This window comes from Gadus chalcogrammus, chromosome 2 (genome assembly GCF_026213295.1).
Source record: "Gadus chalcogrammus isolate NIFS_2021 chromosome 2, NIFS_Gcha_1.0, whole genome shotgun sequence".
Classification (NCBI taxonomy): domain Eukaryota; kingdom Metazoa; phylum Chordata; class Actinopteri; order Gadiformes; family Gadidae; genus Gadus; species Gadus chalcogrammus.
Window position 1 is genome coordinate 7,853,844 of NC_079413.1, and position 21,586 is coordinate 7,875,429.

The following is a 21,586-nucleotide window of genomic DNA, read 5'->3' on the forward strand; positions in this document are numbered from 1 at the left end:
ATGTTGAGCGTATGATGACAATTGTAGCAATTGCAGAATGGGGGAAAAAGGTTTCCCAAAGCCATCAGATATGAGTACAGCAGAGCTGTGGCTAGACAAGAGAAAGCCATGGTCAGCCCTTCTTTATCAATTTTTTCTCATGAGATTTACAAAGATTTATAAAAATAAAGCAATATGTCCCTTGATGCATTTGATATTCATCTGTTTTGCTTTTTGTGTTTACAACCTTAACTTGACCAAACAAGATTAGGCCTACTTAGACAAAAGGTGTAGAAAACCAAGTCCCAACACACTCAGATGCACTTAGAGGCGCACACTTAGAGGCTGATTGCAGTCACATTTATTTTTTCACTGTATTGTTTGAATCATGTTGGACTCATGATTGTGCATAAATGTTGTTTGTCTTGATTGTGAAAAACTTTTAGTATAATTTGAAGGTCAAAATGATGAGCAGAGACTCAGGGTCCTGTGAGCTCTTATTGTGTGAGCCATTCCAGAAGATTCGTAACAATGCACTTTCATCAGACACTTGTTGTGGACATCATATAGTTTAGCTTAGATGTAATTAGCCAAACCAATTAAAATGGCTAAATATCTGTTTTCTCCTTGACAAAAAAATATTAGAATGGCATTTACTTTTTTTGAAAATCCCAAAATCAATGTTGAAGTTTAAAATGGCGGTGCTGCCTTTGTATTTATAGCTATAGTTTCATTGAGAGGGCTTATCTGACTCTCATGGCTATCAAGGCTTAGTGAATAATGAAGCAACGCAATTAACCGCAATCTAGCGTTCTCAGCAGAAAAGTTTAAAAAAGCAGGGCCACTTTAAATTGGCCCCTTTAAGTTAAACAATAATGTTACATCGTAAATCTGGGGTAATAATATTACATCACATCGCACATAAAGCATTCATGACTTCATGGCAACGGCGTTCTTGGCTTCCAGCTGTGCTTGAATAAGTCATCCTGTCACATTGCCGTGTGACGATGGCAGTGTTTGATGCCATGCGGGGTAAATAGAGCCTTTTATATTAAATAGCACCATTGCTAAATTGGTAATATGTCCCACAGATGCATGGTGGCTGCTCTGGTAATGCAGAAGTTGCATGAGTTGAGATGAACCATTGTCATGAGGGAGAGACGTCCAGCAAGCCCTCAATTGACTGGGTTCATCTTTGTTTGTTTTTTTCCAGTATGAGTTATAGTCACAGGGCTTTAAGTAGCCTCTGAAGAAACGATAAACGCACCCGGTAGAGTATATATAGGACCACTGCCAATGCGGTAGGATTCACTAATACGTGTGGTATATCATCCACAGCTGATCTCATCCCACACATAGCATCCCGCCCACACACACACACGCACGCCCACACACACACACACACACACACACACACACACACACACACACACACACACACACACACACACACACACACACACACACACACACACACACACACACACACACACACACACACACACACACACACATGTTGGATCCTTTTACTCTTGTCTTTTAGGAGAGGAGGAAGTATCTTTCATTCTCTTCCGCTGGTTGGCTGTGGATGAGTCCCGACCTCTTTGGCCACGTATTGATTCAAGACAGTGTTTGTCTGGAACAAAACGAAATCCAAATAAAGCTTTGGATTGAAGCGAGGGTATGGAAGAATGAGAGCTATAGGTCTCAACGGGAACCACATGACCGGTGGTTAACAGGTCAGGGCACTGGCCTTTGACGTGGAGCTTGTGAGTTCCTCATGAAGAGAGGATATTTACGATGCCTGTGATGTGTTTCTGTGGGAGTGTGGCGAAGGCCCTGCTCCATCGGAAGCAGTGCTGACAGTAGGGCAGCTGTAGGTTTGACCCTGGCAAGGACAAGAGACGCAGCCTGATAGAATTCACACACTGGGTCACTGGACAGCTAAGTGGAGCCATTACCGGGAGTAATTAAAATATCTCTCCCAAGGACTCCTTTCTCCTGACACTTTCTTTCTTTCTTTCATCCTTTTTCTTCTTCCTTTCTTTCTTTCCACCCATATTCTCATTGGTCCTCTCCTCTTGGTTCATGTTAACATTTATTCTCATTGATTTATTTCTTGAATAGTGATTCTCTTCATTAACATTTTCATTTATTCTCATTGATTTATGTCTTGAATAGTGAGTCTCTCGGTTCATTTTTATAATTATTCTCATTGATTTATTTTCTCAATAGTGTTCTCTCTTGGTGGACTACTTCTCAGACAGCAGTGTCACAAGCTCATACATTTGATCTCCATAGCATTAAATACAGTGTATCTATACTTATTCATTTCAAGATGTATTTGTGCATACAGTTATGATGTTTCACTACATTATCATGATGCCCATGATCGCTTTCCTCATCTTCTATACTCTTCAGAGACCACTTTCCCTGCTCACTGGGGAAAAGGCATTTAAAATCAATTGCCACATATTAGCAAGCGTTCGTTGAGTATAAATATTGATCGACATGGGTCTTTAAGATGCACACATAAGCGTGCTCATCGCCTCCATGCATGCTTTAACATTTATGTAACATAGGCTACTAAGGAAGAAGGACAAAGAATCACATGGGAATAGATTAAATTTGATTAGGCGCTGTGACGTGCCATTTGACCTGTTCTGAGAAACATAATAGATCAGCTTTTCATTAAAATAATTGAACATTGCCCACGGTCCCTCAGGGGGGGCTGGCGGTGTCTGAGGCTAATTCTTATTCATCTCATAAGAAGTCATTACGGTGACACAGAGAAACTGTGTTCTTCGGTGAATTAGAAGGACTAACTTTGCCATGGTGCGAGAAAGATAATTTCATTTTCTGGTTTCCATTCTAGAAAAAAAAACTAATCCCGGTCATTTCGCCATGAGACTAATCAGCGGGGCTGAAACAAACCGAGAAATACTAAAAGCATGACCCATTGAAGAGGCCTCTTTCATCGTTCTCCGTCCAACCCTTTCATTGCTGTGCCTTGTCTCTCGCCTAATAGCATCTATAAATATCGTTTCTCTCGTCAATGACACTTATATCTATACTTTTTCTTTCCTTAGGGCTCCAAAAGACGAGAGCTATCACCACCACCACCACCAACTCCACCACCACCGCCATCACCAATAAAAAAACCTTCATCCGGCGTGGGGAAGCCAGAGATGCCCTCCCATGCTGGGATCTTCTTCACACACTCCAGGGGTAGGTGTGAAAGAGACGCCCAGGGGCTTGTGTAGTGCAGACTACTTGTGTCAATGCAACTGTTGCATGAGTAACACCCTCCTTAAGAGGATCAGCAGCGAATCAGTGCAGCCAGTGCATTGTTAATCCTCCTCCTTCTCCTCCAGCACACCTTGAGTGCAGCATTGGCAGACCTGTCAAGTGACACAAGACATGTGAAGGGGGAGAACATTCCCAGGCTCTGAATGTTTATGCAGCTTTTTCGGTTCAACTTGGTGTCAGTGAAGGCTTTCATGTCTTTCATGCAGGTTTCAAGCCATCACAATTCATATTTGTGTTTGTGTCTTTCTGGGGGTGGTTGGAATTGCATTCCTGTTTGTTTTTTTACTTGCGACATGAAATGTTTATAAATTCTTCAACAAGTGTCTGCAAACTCAGACAACAATTACTGTCCCAATTTGCCAGAAATAACAGAAAACCATTCCACATTGTTCCTCGAAAACTATTGTAACCTTCTTTTTGAACAAAAATGTATAAACTAGTACATTTAGGGGTAAGGAGGTTTGGTGGTGCATGTTCCCTGCAGTTTAAACACTAGGAGACCTGTTTGTCCCATAGGAGTCGGTCCTGTGGAGCATTAAACCGTTACACGGCTGTGTACATCCATACAGATCATCCACTGCATGGCAACACAACCTAACTGCTGACAAGTGTCAGAACTCTCATCGAAGTCTATACCTAGGACACGCTTCAATGTCATCATGTTTTTTTCTCTGATGATGCTGTCAAATATGTAATTATGATAAATCAATGTTCAAAGTAATGCAAGTAATTATAGAGGTTTTGATTGATTTGAGGGTGCTTGTGGGTTGTGGCCTTCTTTTTTTCCACAGAGAGGTAAACTGTTCTCTCTTTTTGCGGTTTTCTGGTTTAAAGTTGTCCCCCTCACTTTTCCATTCAGTCTGGAGTTTTTGCTTTATTCACAAATCTCCCTGTCTGAAAAAAAGGAAAAAGAAAAAGCTGTAGAAAGGTTTGTCCTTTGCTTCCTCGACAGGAGGTCCATTTTGTGCGAGTGCTTAAAAGAAGGAAAAAAGGAAAGGCTTGCTCTAAAATGGAACCAAAATTAAACCCAGATTGTGTGATAGGGGATTGTGCCATGTTTGGTGGATTGGATGCCACATCCACTTTGAGAAATATGCTGTGATAAATGGTATCATAAATGAGAATATACAACCGGTGGCCATTCTGCTATTGGCACACATTGCTCATTATGAGGATATTTTCACACACACACAAAAAAACACATTTTCTGCTTTGTATTTCACACACAGCAGTAAACCTGACAACACTGGATTATGCATTCACCTGTCTGCATGCATAAACCACTCTGGAATATACAGTGCATTTTTCTTTGCGGAAGATATTCCCAGGGTCCAATTGACCAAGAATATTTTTTAGGATGGGTAGAGCTCGGAAAATAATTCAGCGGCTTCCACTTCACAACCAGGTTATCGATCTTTCTACAAATGGGATTTTCCTCTTCCGACGTCTTCAGATGTCAAATGCTTTGTTAGAGAATTGGTTTCTGTATTTCCATGTCTTATTATGATAGAGACACACATGTCTTCCTATACTGTAACAGACACGTGTGACATCAGTTTTCTGATTAAGTTCTCAGTACATAGCCATCTCAGAGATTGTTCCCTATAATCCATATCGATTTTTTATCTTGGCTAAACTTCCACTGAAATATAAGCTTTGAATATCTATACTCAAAAACCACAGTTCATATTCCTATCAATCGCCATCATAGTTCATAATTCACAGTCTCACCGTGCCGTCCATGATAGTGGAGACGTATAGCTACCATACAAAATACCGTGATAGATAGATGGCCATGAGATGGAATTGCACACCTGTCGCAGGGAACAATTACGAAGAGTTGTTATTCTTGTTTTTTTGCACGTCTTTCTCTTTTTTTGTCTTTACTTTTTTGCCTGTAGACATGCAGAAACAGTGACTCATACAGTACCACTGATGAAAGGCGGAATCGTGCAGTGGTTGCAATTAGAGGGTAATTAGACAAAGAAGAAGAACAAGGAGGAGGAGAAGAAGAAGAAGAAGAAGAAGAAGAAGAAGAAGAAGAAGAAGAAGAAGAAGAAGAAGAAGAAGAAGAAGAAGAAGAAGAAGAAGAAGAAGAAGAAGAAGAAGAAGAAGAAGAAGAAGAAGAAGAAGAAGAAGAAGAAGAAGTCAAAAAACAATCAGAATTTTTTTTTATCCTCAAGGGCAGCGAGGGCGGAATGGTGGTTTGATGAAGCCCTAAAGAGCATCACTTTTGAATACTTCTTCACAGGCTGGACATTAGTAGTCCAGTCTTCTTTGGGTGGATGCAGTAAGTGGCCGCTTGCACTTCATGCCGCAGTGCTGTCGACGGAACCGGTTGTACCCTTAACGATACTCACTAACAGAAAAACGACCATATCTATAATGGTATGAATTTTCAGCCCTTTTAACTATTTATTTGACCAATAGATAAATCAATTAACACAATAATCACTGGTTTACAGTGCCATGCGTTTACAGGCATGACATCAATCACAAGTGGTCTGCTTGGAGATCATCCATTTTTAAAAAGCTTAATGACCTCCCTTTACCTCATAATGATCATTGTGAGCCTGCCATCTAATCTTGCCTTTAGCATTCAATTATTTATCTGCAGATCAGATTCTCCAAAACACCGTTCAAACTTAATGGAATCCTCCTCAAGTGACCTCATCATACTCATGTTCGGCGTAATGACCGGACACTTAGCTCCATGTTATTTTAATCATCCCACAGCACTGAGGGCCTTTGGAAAGGACCATAGGAAAACTTTTCAACAGGACAACTTAGCTACAACACTCCTATTAGTCACAGATGTCAAAGGAAGCACATTGTGATGACCATGATTGATCATCTCCTCTGAACGCTAAATATAGAGCTTAAGACCAATGTGAACTCAATGTGAATGCTGCTTGCATGTAAGTGTCTCTGGATAAAATATAGCATGGTGCATATAGCATTGTATATATATATATATATATATATATATATATATATATATTTATATATAAATGAGCATATCGTTTCTAACATATGCTTTATATAATATCTGCATATTGTATCTGTATAAATAACAAGTAAAAGCATTTAGTGTATTGTATAGTCTTTACTAGTACATAAAGTACATACTGTAGTAGAATAAGTTTAGTATTATGATGTAGGACAGCACATGATATAGTAAATGGAATATAGTAGGCCTCAAATGTTGTAGGCCTAGAGAACACATATGTGCTACATGCGTGTTATTAATGTGACACAGATGCGCACATAATGAAGCCATCACTTTCTTCCCAAAGCATGCATGTCGTCTTTAGTATTTCTTCCCCTATATCTTGTTATTCGCTAATAGAAAGTCACACAGGCAGAAAATGGGGGTGGTGGGGGCTAGAGGGAAGGGGGGGGGGGGGGGGGGGGGTGAAACCGCAGGGGAATTAGCAAAGAGAAAAGCAATCACGGGGGAAATGAGAATCGGTTAAGACGAGCAGCCCGTGCCTTTTGACAGGCAGCTGTCAGCCCGTTCATCGCAGGCATTCTAATGATTCCCCCCAACAATGCTGATAAGACGCTCCGGGACCATATAAGAGCGTGTGATTTCCTCCATTTTTTTTCCTTCATATTTGACCATGATAACTCACTTGGACTCCCTTGCGCCACATCCCATTAACCTTACGGAGCCTCCCTCCAATTGACCCTTCCCGAGTTTGACCGCCTCAAAAAAACACCAGTAGTGAAATACGCCTTGGAATGAATTCAATTACGGCCGCCATTTTTTTTCTTTTCTTTTTTTTACAGGGCGTAGGCGGTTCTAGTGGCTCGGGGGTGGGGCCAGCATGAGAGCGAGGGTTTTGAGGCTTACGCGGTGGGATGTGTATGGCTTAAGTTTATCTTCCGCTGTGTTTAGCGGGACCTCCCACAACACGCTCTTTAAGACCTCAAGCCTTTCACCTTTAAAGAAGGATCTGTGTGCGTAGTGCGTACCATCTGTTTTTTCATGTTTTCCTTTTGTCTCTCTGTTGATCTTTTTGCTGTAAGCGATGGACACTTTATGTGTTGCAGTTTCAAACTGAATTGAACTGCTGTCCACTTTTTTTCAATGGCATCAATGTCATTCAAATGTATCTACAGTAATAGATATGAAAAAAACAGCATTATTTTTTACTATATCTGCAATATGTTGGCACAAATCATCTCATCTGTATAATGTACAGCTGTTTGCAGTGTTGCAGATAAGGAGCATGCGCAACCCGACACGGCACACGACTAGGGTATGGCTTCTGATGAAATGGGAAAACTGCCATCTGCTGGCAAATGCATTTATTATTTATATGTCGTAAGGATAATGACTTTGGGACTTTGATGGTTTTTTTGTTGCCCTTTTTGACTCTGTCATCATGTTAAGTCAACCTAATTCAGCGTGATCTCCGATCCCTCCAGGTTGTTTTTTTCACGAAAGGGAAACATGGGGAACATTTGAAAACAACCTCCTCTTTCCCACGCTCTGTCGCTCGCAGGTGATTGGCCCATTTCAGTGTTGATCTATGGGTTCACCGCTGACAGCCCGTCCTGCCTTGTCCCGTGAGGTAGAGGCTAGCTCAGACACTAAAGATAATCACCGCACCTAAGTGGAGCGTCGATCATTATGATGGAGCGATGAGATCTCGGAAACTTCCAGAGTAGCAATAAGGGCCGTGGCACAATTCTTGACACCAAATTATTCATCTGGTTTTCAGACGACCTAGTTAGGCTGGGACAAGTCAACATTTGATAGACGCATTTGCAGACACTTTACAGTGAAACGGATGGATGAATAGATTTAAGAAAGGGAGGGGCAGAGCTATAGATGGGCAGACCTACAGACAGACACATGCATGTGCAACAGACACCCACACACAAACACACACACACACACACACACACACAACCATACTGACAAGAACACACACAAACGCATAAGACATTTACCCTGCCCCCCCAAAAACGACTTTCCCAAAGTTCTCATAGTCCATGTTTGGCTTTTCCAACAGTCATTTTGGAAATCCGTCAGTCCCCCCCCCCCCCCCACACACACATCGCCGGCGCGTCGGCCCAAAGCCTACAGTACATCTTGTCATACGCAATTAATTTCCTCCTCCTCATCGCGGTTCTTCTTCTTTGAGAGAGAGAGACGATTTGAATCCACACCCTCGCAAGCCCTCAGCCTTCTTATCGTCGGCTGTTTCCATCCATTTCTCGTGGCTACACATATAAATCAAACAGCGGTGGGAAGAGAGAAAGGATGACTTGTGAAACATCCCGGCTGTCACTGAGGGCTACCATGATTGATTCCACTTCCTGCCGGTGGAACCCAATCTCATTCCGCCGCCACCGCCGCCGACTTAAGTCGGCCCGTCCCCGGACACATTGTGAGCGGTTTCACATGATGTCGCAACAAACATTCAGAGCCGCCATCTTGGTGCTCTTTCACCAATATAACAGGAAGGAGAGTAATGGTTGTTTTGAAATGTTTGGTCAAGAAGTAACAAGATGGCGGGTTTTTGACTTATTTTACGGAACGTTGAAACCATCCTTTAGTCAGCGATAATGCTGTTACGGTTTACTTTGCCCTTACTTTAACATTTTTTTCATATAATATAAACAGAGATGCAAATGCATCTGTTATGACTCACAAGGAGAACAAGCAGGAAAACCAAAAAGGACAAAATAGACTGTAGATGCTGCCTGTTTGTCCCCCAGTTAGTTCTTTCCTCACACTTTCGTTAAATGTGCAGAAAGGAAAACCAGCACCCAGGGTTAGTCAGCTCCGGGCTTGGCCTTGTGCAGTTTGTCAATGGGAATGCTGATGCAGACGCAGCTGTCAATCAATGCCATTGTCTCTGCTTGGATTCATTCATTGAGTGCATTCACTCCCACAAGGTTCATTCTTTGATGGCTTATATACATATACTGTATATCTATCCATGCAGGGGCAATTTTTTTTTTATGTTGTCTTTAAAAAAGGAAATTAGGTCTTAAAAGAAAATGACCTTGCGCTGTATGTAAAATCCATTGTCACTGGTTGCCTTGTTGTCACAGGTTTCTTGGGTGCCCCTGCTTCAGTCTGACAGGGTGTGACTCAGCAGTCTTTGGACATGGCTGGCAGATTGGAGAATCACTTGCCTAAATAGAGTGCACGCAAAAGCCAATGCTCGGTCGATGGTCTGGAAAATTGCGTTTAAACCTCCAGGTGGTGATCTGAGCTGCACCTTCCCACCACGAACACACTGGAGAGAAATAGGGGCCAGCAACGTGTTGGTGCCACTTTTGACCGATTCCCTCGGGGGGGGGGGGGGGGAGACGAGAGACAATATAGTAGTGAACGGAGAGCGATAATTACTTTTATGGGTTTGTTTATTACAGGGATTGTCGTGTGGAGAGTGATGGCGATGCGAATCCCGCTTGCGCATTGCTTTTGTAATGCATGTCAAACTCCTTCATTTATAATTTTTTATCGTTCCCGCCCTATACAGTCTTTCTTAACAGTCCGACTCGTTGATGGCCTTTGTTTCATTCGCTGCAATGCGATTCCATGGCGTTTCATCCTTTTAAAACATTGGGCCTAGGCTTTAACTCTCTAATGACATTCTTCTTTCATTTTTTTTCGGCTGTCTACAGCGTTTCAATCGCACTAGGTCATGAGCCTTTTAAAGTACACTTTATACACCAGAGAACAATTGAGAGTGATCGCGGAATTTGCAAAGAGACGGCGGGGCAGTAAGTCATTTTCGAGTTTCAGAAAGTGTGATGCTGCCACCTGCGTGGAATACTAAGTGGTGGTGGGAGTGGAAAAACTTTTCGGTCCTTCATGTAGACATGCTGAGTGCAGATGCCGCCGCACATCGATTCCACTATCTTTCATACCGAGCGGTAGCGAAGTCCTCCAAAATAATTCTCTAATTTTAGAAACGGCCGTGTGCGATCCCATCAATCCCTGGAGCTATATAATGATCAGTGATAATGAATGTGAACTTTATTATATATATAAAATGCATTGAGTTTGTAATGTATTGATTGGAGTATTGGTCTTTTAGAAATGATGACCTGTATTCAACTTATCAGACGTATAAGAAATAGAGAGACGCAACTTTTATGAGATATTTTGAAAGAATAGTGTATGTTTAGAAAATGTTTTATATTTAAGTGCCTGTATGGCGCCATCTCACTTCTACATTTCAGTGTAGTTCGCACACTGCTTCTCTCACAGAAGAGGTTAGTTAGAAGTAAGTAGTGGGGCTTATAATAGACCTTTTACGATCAATCAGTAGAAGATAATAGACCTTTTACAATCACTTGGTAAAACATCTATACAAATTGCTCACACTTTATATCATGCTGCATGGAGGGAAGTACTTACTATCTATGATGTGTTTGCTGTGTTTAATTCTGAATCGCGGCAGGTGCGTTCCCCTGAAGCCAACCGGAGTTGTCAGCAAGGGAATTCCATTCTTTGTCTGGTAAATGAAGTCAATAGGGCGCTGTGTCCCTGGGAAGTCAAGTTTGAATACAATGATTATCAATGTGTGTTTGTGTGTGTGTGTGTGTGTGTGTGTGTGTGTGTGTGTGTGTGTGTGTGTGTGTGTGTGTGTGTGTGTGTGTGTGTGTGTGTGTGTGTGTGTGTGTGTGTGTGTGTGTGTGCGTGTGTGTGTGTGTGTGTGTGTGTGTGTCAAGTGTTCGACAGATAATCATTCTTGCCCTGTGTTTCCTTTGTTCTCTGCATAACCCAAACATATGCTTCCTTCTCCTCCATGCCCCCACCATCTCTAGCTCCTCCACCATCTCTGTCTCCACCTCCTCCCTCCACCTCCTTCTTCTTCACCTCCTCCCCTCACCTCCTTTTTCCTCCTCCTCCTCCTCCTCCCACCTCCCTCCACTGTATCCCTCCTTCTCCTCCACCTCCTTCTCCTCCCTCCACTTCCTCCACCACCTCCTTGTCCCTCCTGCTCTTCCCCCCTCTACCTCCTCGTCCTCCTCGACCTCCTCCTCCCTCCACCACTCCTCCACCTCCTCCACCTCCTTCTCCCTCCTCCTCCTTCTCCCTCCTCCTCCACCACCTCCCTCCACCTGATCCCTCCTTCTTCTCTACCTCCGTCTCCCTCCAGCTCCTTCTCCCTCCTCCTCCTCCTCCTCCTCCTCCTCCCCACTCTACCTCCCTCTCCCTCCTCATCCTCCAACTCCCTCTACCTCCTCCTTCCTCCATCTCCTCCCGCCCTCCTCCCCCCTCCTCCCCCCTCCACCTCTAAAGCAATTCATAGCATTTCAATGAAGGCCATGTTTTCCTTCCTCGGGAGAAGTAGCTTTCATTTCGACTCAATTGATTCAGCCAATTCTGTTTGCCCATCTTTCTTTCCGTCTCTCTCCCCCCCCCCCCCCCCCCCCCCTGTCCCCTTTTCATTCTTCTTCTCCTGGCAAGAAGCGCATGCATTTCCAATGTTGTCAAATAAAGGGCAGTCATTGGTATGGATGAGCAGAGGCCCCCGGAGGTAGAGCGGGGTGTGTACGGTGGGTGGTGGGTGGGGCACCTTCACCGTTGTCACAAAGCAAAAGATAGAGAACACCAGGGACATAGGAAACAGGCGACCTCAACGCAGAGCGTGTGTGTGTGAGTGTGTCTTTGATAAGAACTCTTTTGTGGATGTGGGGAGGAAAGAACAGACAGGAGGCACGTCGGTCGAGGTTGGATTAGAGTCGATTTTGCACGCATTGATCGTTCTTAAACAGTCTTGGCAGACACAAGGGAGCAGCGAGCGTAATGGCGTCTTACAGACAGCACCGCTGAAGTGATGTGCGGTGACGAGCGAGGCCTCCTTCCCGTACTTGAGGGGGAGTGGCAGTCATTGCAGAGGCTCGTCTGACTTGACGGAAGTCACTATAGCAGTTTATCATGAAGAACGCTTACAGGCATGTTTTAAGTGCTACGTGCGTCCGATGGGTTCCGCCCTCACTCGCACGGTGCAAGCTAGTTTTAACTTGTTTCTTTCAAAATGGTTGAGTTCAGTTTTTGCCCCCTGACGTTGTTCAAATTATGTCCAATGTTTTTCCCTTTTTTCTATTCATTTTAATTGATTCTATTGTAACCAGAAACCTATTGCCCCGGTAAATAATTATCAGGGCCGATATACCCTCTAAGTTGTTGCCGTTGTAGCATTTTTTTTATTGATTCACGGACTTCTTAGAGATTACACAAGAGTACACGTTACCGCAAGAGAAAACAAGAAACGTCAGCAGAGATATCATTTAATCAAGCCAACCCCCCTCAGCCACCCCCACACACACACACACACACACACACACACGCATACATGCACACACAGTTTTTAAAATGTTGTATACAGGAGGATGAAAGGGAGAGGAAAAGCCTTCATTACGCAGCACATACTGCTCACATTGAAGAAAGGGAGCGTGCGGACTGGCTGTTTGTTTGTGATAGGAGAATGGACGGGGCTCTCTGACGCCCAGGGTGCTTTCTGCACTCAGGGCTAACGCTCAGCCATACAGATTGCAGCCATTAGGGAGAGTGGTAGGGGCCTCGGAGGTGGCGAACAGACCTAAGCTTTTAAGAGACAACAAACACCGTCTGGCTGTCGCCATCGTCGGCTTCGGTGTTCAAGGCGAGGATATATGCGCTGGGCTCTCGCATCAAACATACGCCGTATAAAATCAGTTTGAATCCCCTTATCCGCCTCCCTCCCCCCCACCTACTTTTTAATTTGTTTATCCTGGTCTCCGATAGCGAGTCGCTCAGGGCTGTTTTTTTGTGTTGTCGCAACCAAAACATGACGTCCAACTTGTGGAAGGGAACGGGAAGGGAAAACAGGTTGAAGATAACAACTTTAGGGAGGAATAAAGCGCTCCCAGGCAAATCTGATGGTAATTAATACAATCCCCCTGTGTGCTGGGGTTTACCCTCCTGAGAAGAAGGGAAAAAAATGATGAAGAAAGGTAGCTACTCACAAGAATACATTTGTTGCGTCTCAGTGGTGAAGCACTGGGATCTGTTTAAAGCTCGGCAGAGTGAGTCACTCTGGACAAACAACCCGTCACGCGTTCACCGTGAGATGACACTTATGGGCTCTGGGCTCCAAACTGCTGAAGAACCTGCAGTTAACTGCTAAAGTGATGCCAGCGCGCCACGCCGCCACCGCGAAGACCAGCCGAGGTCTGTTGAGTTCCGAGTACACACCAGGCGGTATTTACTGTAAAGGTCAGAGACCGGGGGGGATATTAAACGGACAGCATTTCCCCGCCGAAGAGGGTCTTTTGCTTTGGCAAATATTCCAGAAAGCTGGGTTTTTCATATTCATTTCATGGAACATTGGATTTGGAACCGCTTTTCTCCCCGGGAATTTAGAAGAGCTCATATCATTTTTTTTTATTGTTATTCCTCCATTGCAAATGCTCTTTTGTTGTCATGGAAGGAGATGTGTCTAATGGCAGCCATTGGCAGTTTTATAGCCATGTCCTCCGTATGGTATTATTGCTTTTACTTTTGTTTTCTCTACCTCAAGCGTCATTTCTTTATTTTATCTTTTTATTAAAAAAAGAAAATGCTAAACAGCCAGAGGTATTAAGGAAGGAATAAAATGTTGGCAATTCAAGTGGTAATTAAATAATGTATTTATTTCCTAACCTACAAAACAGCTTGTCTTCCACCAAGCAGACTTATGAATCCACTGCTTTTGTGACAGCAAGCTGACATTAGGACTGCTTTAATGTTACCAGTTTATCAACGGCCATCACTTTTTTATTTCCAGCATGAAATCCCTGAGACTTTATTACACTCGTGTGTTGACTGTGTTCAGATCCCACTATGACAACCAGGTAGTCGTGCAATTGTGTAATTTGATGAACTGCTTTTTCAAAAGGTCAACCAACCGCAGGGAAAAAGCCTGAGCCCTGAGCGCTGGCAGGGTGCCAGGTTGAAGTATATTATGGCTGCCATAAACTGTCACAAGCATTTTGTTCCCGCAGTTTTGATTGTGCTTTTTCCTGGATCCAAGGGATTTCCTTCATCAAAAAAACACACCTCACCCTCTGTGCACTCCCATAATGCAATGCTTCCTGACTTGTGGGTGTAGCTGAATGGGGACATTACCGGGAGCAGCGAGTGGTCACACAGCAATACCACTGGGTATAATCATTAACAAAATCTCCTCTTTGATTACAAGTCATTCCAGCACACTGCCGAATATAACTGCTTATAAATCCTACTTTATTAACTACTCACAGTGGGCCTTTACTGCAAAACACCTTGGAAATTATTTTAATCTTGAATAATTTAAAGTCTTGGCTCAACAACATTTCACAAAAAAATATTACGATCAATGTCTTAAGCCTTTTGAGCTTCAATTTTTTAGGCTTTTAATCATTGACTTTTTTAAGCCTTTCTATGAAGCTTAGGATTCTCTGGTCATCTGCAGAATATTTAGTGCTGTAATGGTGGTTTAACAGTCTTGGAGACACAGATTTGACATGTGTACTGTGGCGGAAAATGTCCACAGTGCTGCACCGGGGCCCCCAGCCGGTAGGCCCGCCCAGCCGGTAGGCCCTCCCAGGACGCTTGCCCATATCCCCAATTTCCATATGAACTCCTCACTGTGCATTCAGTGAGGCAAGCCTATAATTCCCGTTTCACACCCCAATCAGTGAATGTTACAGTTGTGTATGCCTGTAAGTCATGCAATGCAATTAATTTATAGCACTCCAAGCTAAGTATAATTTAGCGGGTGGATATTAGTTTTCAATTTATTTTTTAAGACATTATAAGTCTACTCGGACTATAAATTGTCAAAAAAAGTTATTCACAATCATTGAAAACCTTTCATTCATAACATAATGATTGCACTATTAATATGTAAATATTGTATGATTGAGATATATAAATAGCCATATAAATACAAAGCCTTTCAAAATGTGATAAAGCAGTATGGCTGTGCTCAATTCACAAAGACTCACAGTTCCAAAGATGTAGCTGTAAGTTATTTCCAATCTTCAAGATTTTGGTTTGAAAGGCCACCCTACACAAAGAATACTCACAAAAATAGCAGAGGAAGATGTGACAAGTAAGGACCATGCCTGTCCCTATAGTTTGCAGAGGCATATTGCTCACCCTGTCTGGCTGTCACACCCATACCAACAGTACAAACAATATATAAATTCCATCCTTCCTATGTTTGTTGGAAAGCTAAAGCTCAAACATGCACTTTGGCAATCATGGGTTGCCCCCATTAAAGGTTTGATCTAACTTTACATAACATTACTTCTAAATATTGGGTAATCCACTGTGGAAAATCAGAGCAATAAAGATTTAATTTAATTATGCCGTATCAGAATATAAATAGAAAAAAAGCATGCGTAAATGTCTTGAATTGATTTAATGCCGATTCCAAACAGCCGTGCTTGGCGCCATTCGGTATAGAGGTGTGAAAATGGGTACCTTTTTTTCCTCACTCAACCTGTCAAATGCTAATTGGCAATTGATAGAGCCAACAACTGATATGCCAACCTAGGTAATGCATATGCAATTGCTACTAAAGATTCCAATGGCAAACAAAATGTCAATAACATGTTCTTCTCTCTTGCCTTTAGGTTACCGCTGTGAAAAGGAGACCGACGAGGAGAGGGGAGGCAGCTGCGCTCAAACACCATGATGCGACAATTTAACGATGGTCGCCCCCTCAGAACAGAAACATAAACCAATCTGAGCCTGTGAGAAGCTTAATCTCGACGAGCCTTCACCCTGAATTTGACTGCAGGCAAAACTCCCTGAATGGAACACCTAGTAAAGAGAAACACCCACCACTTTTCTGCAAAGGTTCGGTACGTGAGGACGCAACCATCCTTCAATGAATGGGAAAACAACTTTAGGGTTGTTTCTGGCACTGAGCACCGGTTTACATCCAGCTGAATCTTCAATCACATCCGTTCAACTGTATTGACCTCACTGCCCTTTGTCCTCTCATACAATTTTGGCCACTGTGCATCTCTTAAAGAAGCACCAATGGCCCGCAGTGTGAGCATGGTGATCAGTGCCTTCTTCTGGTCTGTGGCTCTTGTTTATGTGACTCATATCAGTAAAGTCAATGGAGACTGCTGGTTAATTGAGGGCGAAAAGGGCTTTGTGTGGCTGGCGATTTGTAGCCAAAATCAACCCCCTTATGAGGCCATCCCTCAACATATCAATAGTACCATCGTTGACCTTCGTCTCAATGAAAACAAAATCAAAGCATCCAATACTCTTCTCTGAGCCGCTTTGCCAACTTGACCTACCTGAATCTGACAAAGAATGATATCTCTTACATAGAAGATGGGGCTTTTTCTGCCCAATTCAATCTACAAGTCCTCCAGCTAGGCTTCAACAAGATGCGGAACTTGACAGAGGGGATCCTCCGGGGGTTGGGCAAGCTGCAGTACCTCTACCTCCAGGCTAACCTGATTGAGACTGTGACACACAATGCCTTTTGGGAATGCCCCAACATTGAGAACATTGACCTCTCCATGAACCGTATCCAGCAGTTAGACGGGTCCACTTTCGCCAACCTGAGTAAGCTCACGACCTGTGAGCTATACACCAACCCGTTCAACTGTTCCTGTGAGCTGCTTGGCTTCGTCAAGTGGCTCTCGGTTTTCCCCAACAGGACCAATGAGAGGATGGTGTGCGACTCCCCACAAGGTGTCTCTGGTTACAGCCTTCTGAGCACGCTTCCCAATGACCATACGTACAGGAACGCTCTTTACATGCTCACCACTGTGTGTACAGATGACTACGTGACCCCATACATTCCCATTCCCCCGGAGCTCACCACCCCACATCCTGACACCACCCCCTGTCTGCTGGACGACTGCTACTCAGGTACAGAGCCGGATGACATCATCACCACCACGACGTACAACAACGAAGTGGAAGTCAAGCCCAAGATGAAACTGAAACAGGTGTCTGACACAGGGGCCATCATCAGTGTGCAGATCCCTCACCCCTACAAGAAGATGTACAGCCTGGTTCAGTACAACAACAGCTTCTTCACCGACATACAAAACCTGAAAGTTATCAAGGAGGACATTGAGCTCAAAAACCTGAAACCCCACACTGACTACATGTACTGCGTCGCTTCTATACGAAATTCTCTCAGATTTAACCACACCTGTCTACAAATCACTACAGGCCCATGGCATGGGAAGGGCAGAGCAGAAAACAACGCGGCCGCGACCCACTACATAATGACCATTCTGGGATGCCTATTCAGCATGATCATTGTCTTGGGGGTGGTCTATTACTGCTTGAGGAAAAAGCGCCAACTAGATGACAAGCACAAAAAGACAGAGAGTCTGAAGAAGAACCTTATGGAACTCAAGTATGGACAGGACCTTGAAGGGGGAACCATGCCACGCATGTCCCAGAAGCAGATGATGGCTGGAGAACCCATGGGCCGAATGCAGTACATGCAGCCTGGAAATGAGATGGATCAATACAAGTTCCAGGAGCTAAGTGACATGCCTAAGATGAACAAGGGGAATTACATGGAGGTGCGGGGTGGGGACCACCACGAATGCAGGGAATGCGATATGGGAATGCCCGGCAACAGCCAAGGCTCGGTTGCAGAGATTTCTACCATTGCAAAGGAGGTGGATAAAGTAAATCAGATCATCAACAACTGTATAGATGCTCTGAAGTCAGAATCCACCTCATTCCAGGGGATGCATTCCGGGGCGGTGTCTAATGCAGAACCCCAGCTGGTATTATTGTCAGAACATCCCCAGAGTAAATCGGGCCTTCTGTCGCCAGCATACAATGACAGCTACCACCACTCGTTGCAGAGACACCGCTCCTCCGACGTGTCCCAAAGAGGCCCAGCACTGCCACGGGCGGACCTATGAGGAGCCCCAGGCCATACCGCTCCGAGTCAAAGTACCTAGAGAAGAACTCCCCCACGGGAGAGACCATCCTCACTGTGACGCCCGCCGCCGCCATCCTGAGGGCGGAGGCGGAGAAGATGCGTCAGTACAGCGGCCACCGCCACTCCTACCCCGATCCCCAGATCGAGGAACTCGAGGGACCCGACGGCCACAAGTCCTCCATCCTGGATCCGCTCACCCACTCCCGCACCAGAGACTTAGCCTACTCCCAGCTCAACTCCCAGTACCACAACATGAGCTACTCCTCCAGTCCAGAGTACTACTGCAAACCTTCCCATAGTATCTGGGAGCGGTTTAAGCTCCGGGGGAAACGGCATAAGGATGACGAATACATGGCCGCTGGGCATGCGCTGCGCAAGAAAGTGCAGTTTGCGAAAGACGAGGACTTACATGATATTTTAGACTACTGGAAGGGTGTGTCTGCTCAGCATAAGTCGTAACTGTTCTGAGTGGAAACCACAGATGCTTACAAAGGCATAACGACTTTGTGTGACAAATATTTCAACGGATACTTCCATATTGCTACTCATTTGTGTGTATCACATTCGATTTTGATTGTGAGGAAGATTAATATTTGACTTATCATACTAATTACAACATTAACGGGGGAAACCTTTTACTTAGTAAGGATAAAATATACTGCAAATTGAGAACGTATTTGTTGCAATGGATTATAGGTTTTTGGGTAATGCATGCCCAAGTCCTGTGACAGTGGAATTTGCTGTTGTGTACTTTTGAGAATATTATATGAAGAATATGTGTCTACTGAAACGTCAATATTTTTCTTGGAAAAACTATGTGAACCACGAAACATTAATTTACTACCTTCCTACAGTATATTTCAATAATATAAATTGTACAGAAATGGTTTCCGTATTTGCTGTAAAAAAAAGAATTGAAGCATTGTAGAGAATTGTTTAGATAATGCCAATGTGGAGCTGGGGGTATTAGAGGAAGGGCTCTCTCCAGGATGCCATGTCTTACTTTAAACCTATCAGAAAGCCTGTTACCATCCCCACTCAAGTAACCCCTTTATCACCTATCACACCCCGTTTTTTTTTTCTATTTATTTTCACCATATAAATGTTCACACCCACACATTAAAGAAAGCCAGTACCATTGTCTGCAACTGCCCAAATAAAGTGCACAGCACTCAGATGGTGTCTCTGTTAGACTTTACACTTATACCTACCATCTCTGGCAAAGACGTCATGAACCACCAGTTGTATTTGTTTGTACCAAAGTAGAGAAACCTCAGATGTTTACAATATTTCTAGATGGTATTAATAGTCTTAATGACGTCAACACAGATTCATATCAAATTCACACACTTGCTCCTTAGCAAATCCATATATTGGAGATATTCACAATTTTCCCATATTGTTTCCTCACTGTAACATTAATAGATTTGTATTCAAGAAGATTCCTAACCCAGATCATGTTTTAATAACTTGAACATATAATTTAAAACAATTCTTGAAATAACAACCCAGTATTATCTCACCTGTTGTTTACAATAGGTGCACAGAACTTTCTGTCCTACAGCCCGATTGATGAATGTAATAACATTCTGTCTATGGCAGCTTTTACATATCTTTCAACAAAGACAACGCTATTAAAAAACACTTTTTTGTTCGCTCCGGTATTTCATTTTCCATTGTATTATATTGTAAAGATTAATGTTGAATCCATGAAAGAAAAAAGTGTAGTCTATTTTGATAGATGGGCCTTGTTGCTTGTAAAAAATGTTTCATTTTCTCTTTATGGCTAGGTTGTTCTAACTTTTTGTATATTATGAAGCTACCAGATAAGTATAAACATGCTATAGTTAAATTTGAGAATGTGAATCTTATCCTCTGACTTACTGGCTGTGAATTTGTATATCATATACAGTTTTTGGGGTAAATACATACATAATACACTTAATTATACTTTCTTTGTAAGATGTTTATATTGCTCGTTCATAACAGGCTCAGGATTTTTACTACATTCATGAATGAGAAATCAATGCTAACGACAACATTACAAGCGGTCTAAGTGCAACTTTCAATCAACTGTGCATGTGAAATGTTCATGGCTATACTAGATGAAGAAACTAAAGTCTGGTGGCCTTGTATGCTCCTCTCATGTAAATTGATAACATCAAACATAGGACCACAACATAGAAGAGACGGTACACAAGATAATACTGCAAAGCAAGGTTGTCCTATGCTACACAATAGGGATATTGTAGTTGACGGTTTAGGAGGGAGTTAATCCAAATGTAATTTCTGAAATATAGACCTTGTTTGCTCTTTGAGATTTATTTTAGATGTATTGCAATGTAAACATGTTGCATATGTTTTGCATATACTGTGCACTGAGGCAGTTGTTATTCATGAATGTGCTGAGAGTCATGTGATCGGCCTGACGTGAATGTGCAATGTAAGCACCTTGTATTGTGGTAAAGATTTAACTTGGTTGTCTGACCTTATATTTCAACCGCCTTAAACTTTTTGCGATGTGTGTACAAGTGTAAAATGTCCTTCTTTTTTTTGTTTTACTTACAATGTTGATACTGTTTTACTGGGTCTTCATTTGTTGTTTTTATAAACCCATTTCAGTATATTCTCAGAACTGTCAAGATTTTGAGTTATTTTTACAGTTAGCATTGTGTTTTTATACTGCAAACTGTAGCACTTCCATGTCTATTAAGAAGAGCTAAAGTTGCCAAGAGAACATTTGGAAGATGAATGGCTGTTGTTCAAGTGCATCAAAAACAATCAAGAGCACAAAACTGTGTTGGTTTTCTTTTTCATGTATTTATTTTATTTCTCAATACTATGTTATCTGCTTTCAGACAAAGTACTGTGAAATAAAGATAAGGGTGCATCCATCCATGTAATATTGTCATTACGGCTCTTAAGTCTTAGTACCAACTCACAATTACAGCAGATTGACTGAAAAAGCCAGTGCAGTAGTCCCCAAAACGTATAATATCCGAGTGTCAGCTATTTTCTGTCAACAAGATTATTTCAGATATTACTTTCAGAGATTAAGATAGTAAAAATGATGGACAATAGCATCTCAAACATTACAATAACAAAAATCTAAGTGTTTAACCCTTACCCAAACCCACCAAATGTAATGTCTGGAAAAATCTCAAAAGGTATATTCATCGTACTTACACATTTTGAGATTTTCCAGATCCTACTTAGGTCTCAAAGTCAGTTAATAAACTCAGTCTCAGGATTGTACTGATATATTCTGAATGGATACAATTCGAAATCCTTCACCATATAAGAACATGTATAGTATAAATGTAAGTGTTGGAAGACACGCCCAGTCAACTTCAGCATGGGAAAAAGGTAAT

The 21,586-nt window shown here is 42.8% G+C and overlaps 1 protein-coding gene across 1 annotated transcript in view; it reads left to right on the forward strand.

Annotated features, from left to right (window-relative positions):
- elfn1a (extracellular leucine-rich repeat and fibronectin type III domain containing 1a) overlaps positions 1-19,343 on the forward strand; it is a 54,445-nt gene extending 35,102 nt beyond the window's left edge. Inside the window, 4 exon segments of the mRNA XM_056607539.1 lie at positions 3,069-3,207; positions 15,910-16,541; positions 16,544-18,154; positions 18,157-19,343. Of these exon segments, the coding sequence (XP_056463514.1) occupies positions 16,322-16,541; positions 16,544-18,154; positions 18,157-18,674 (2,349 nt within the window). The 5' untranslated portion in view covers positions 3,069-3,207; positions 15,910-16,321 and the 3' untranslated portion in view covers positions 18,675-19,343.
- Positions 19,344-21,586: the final 2,243 nt, after the last annotated feature.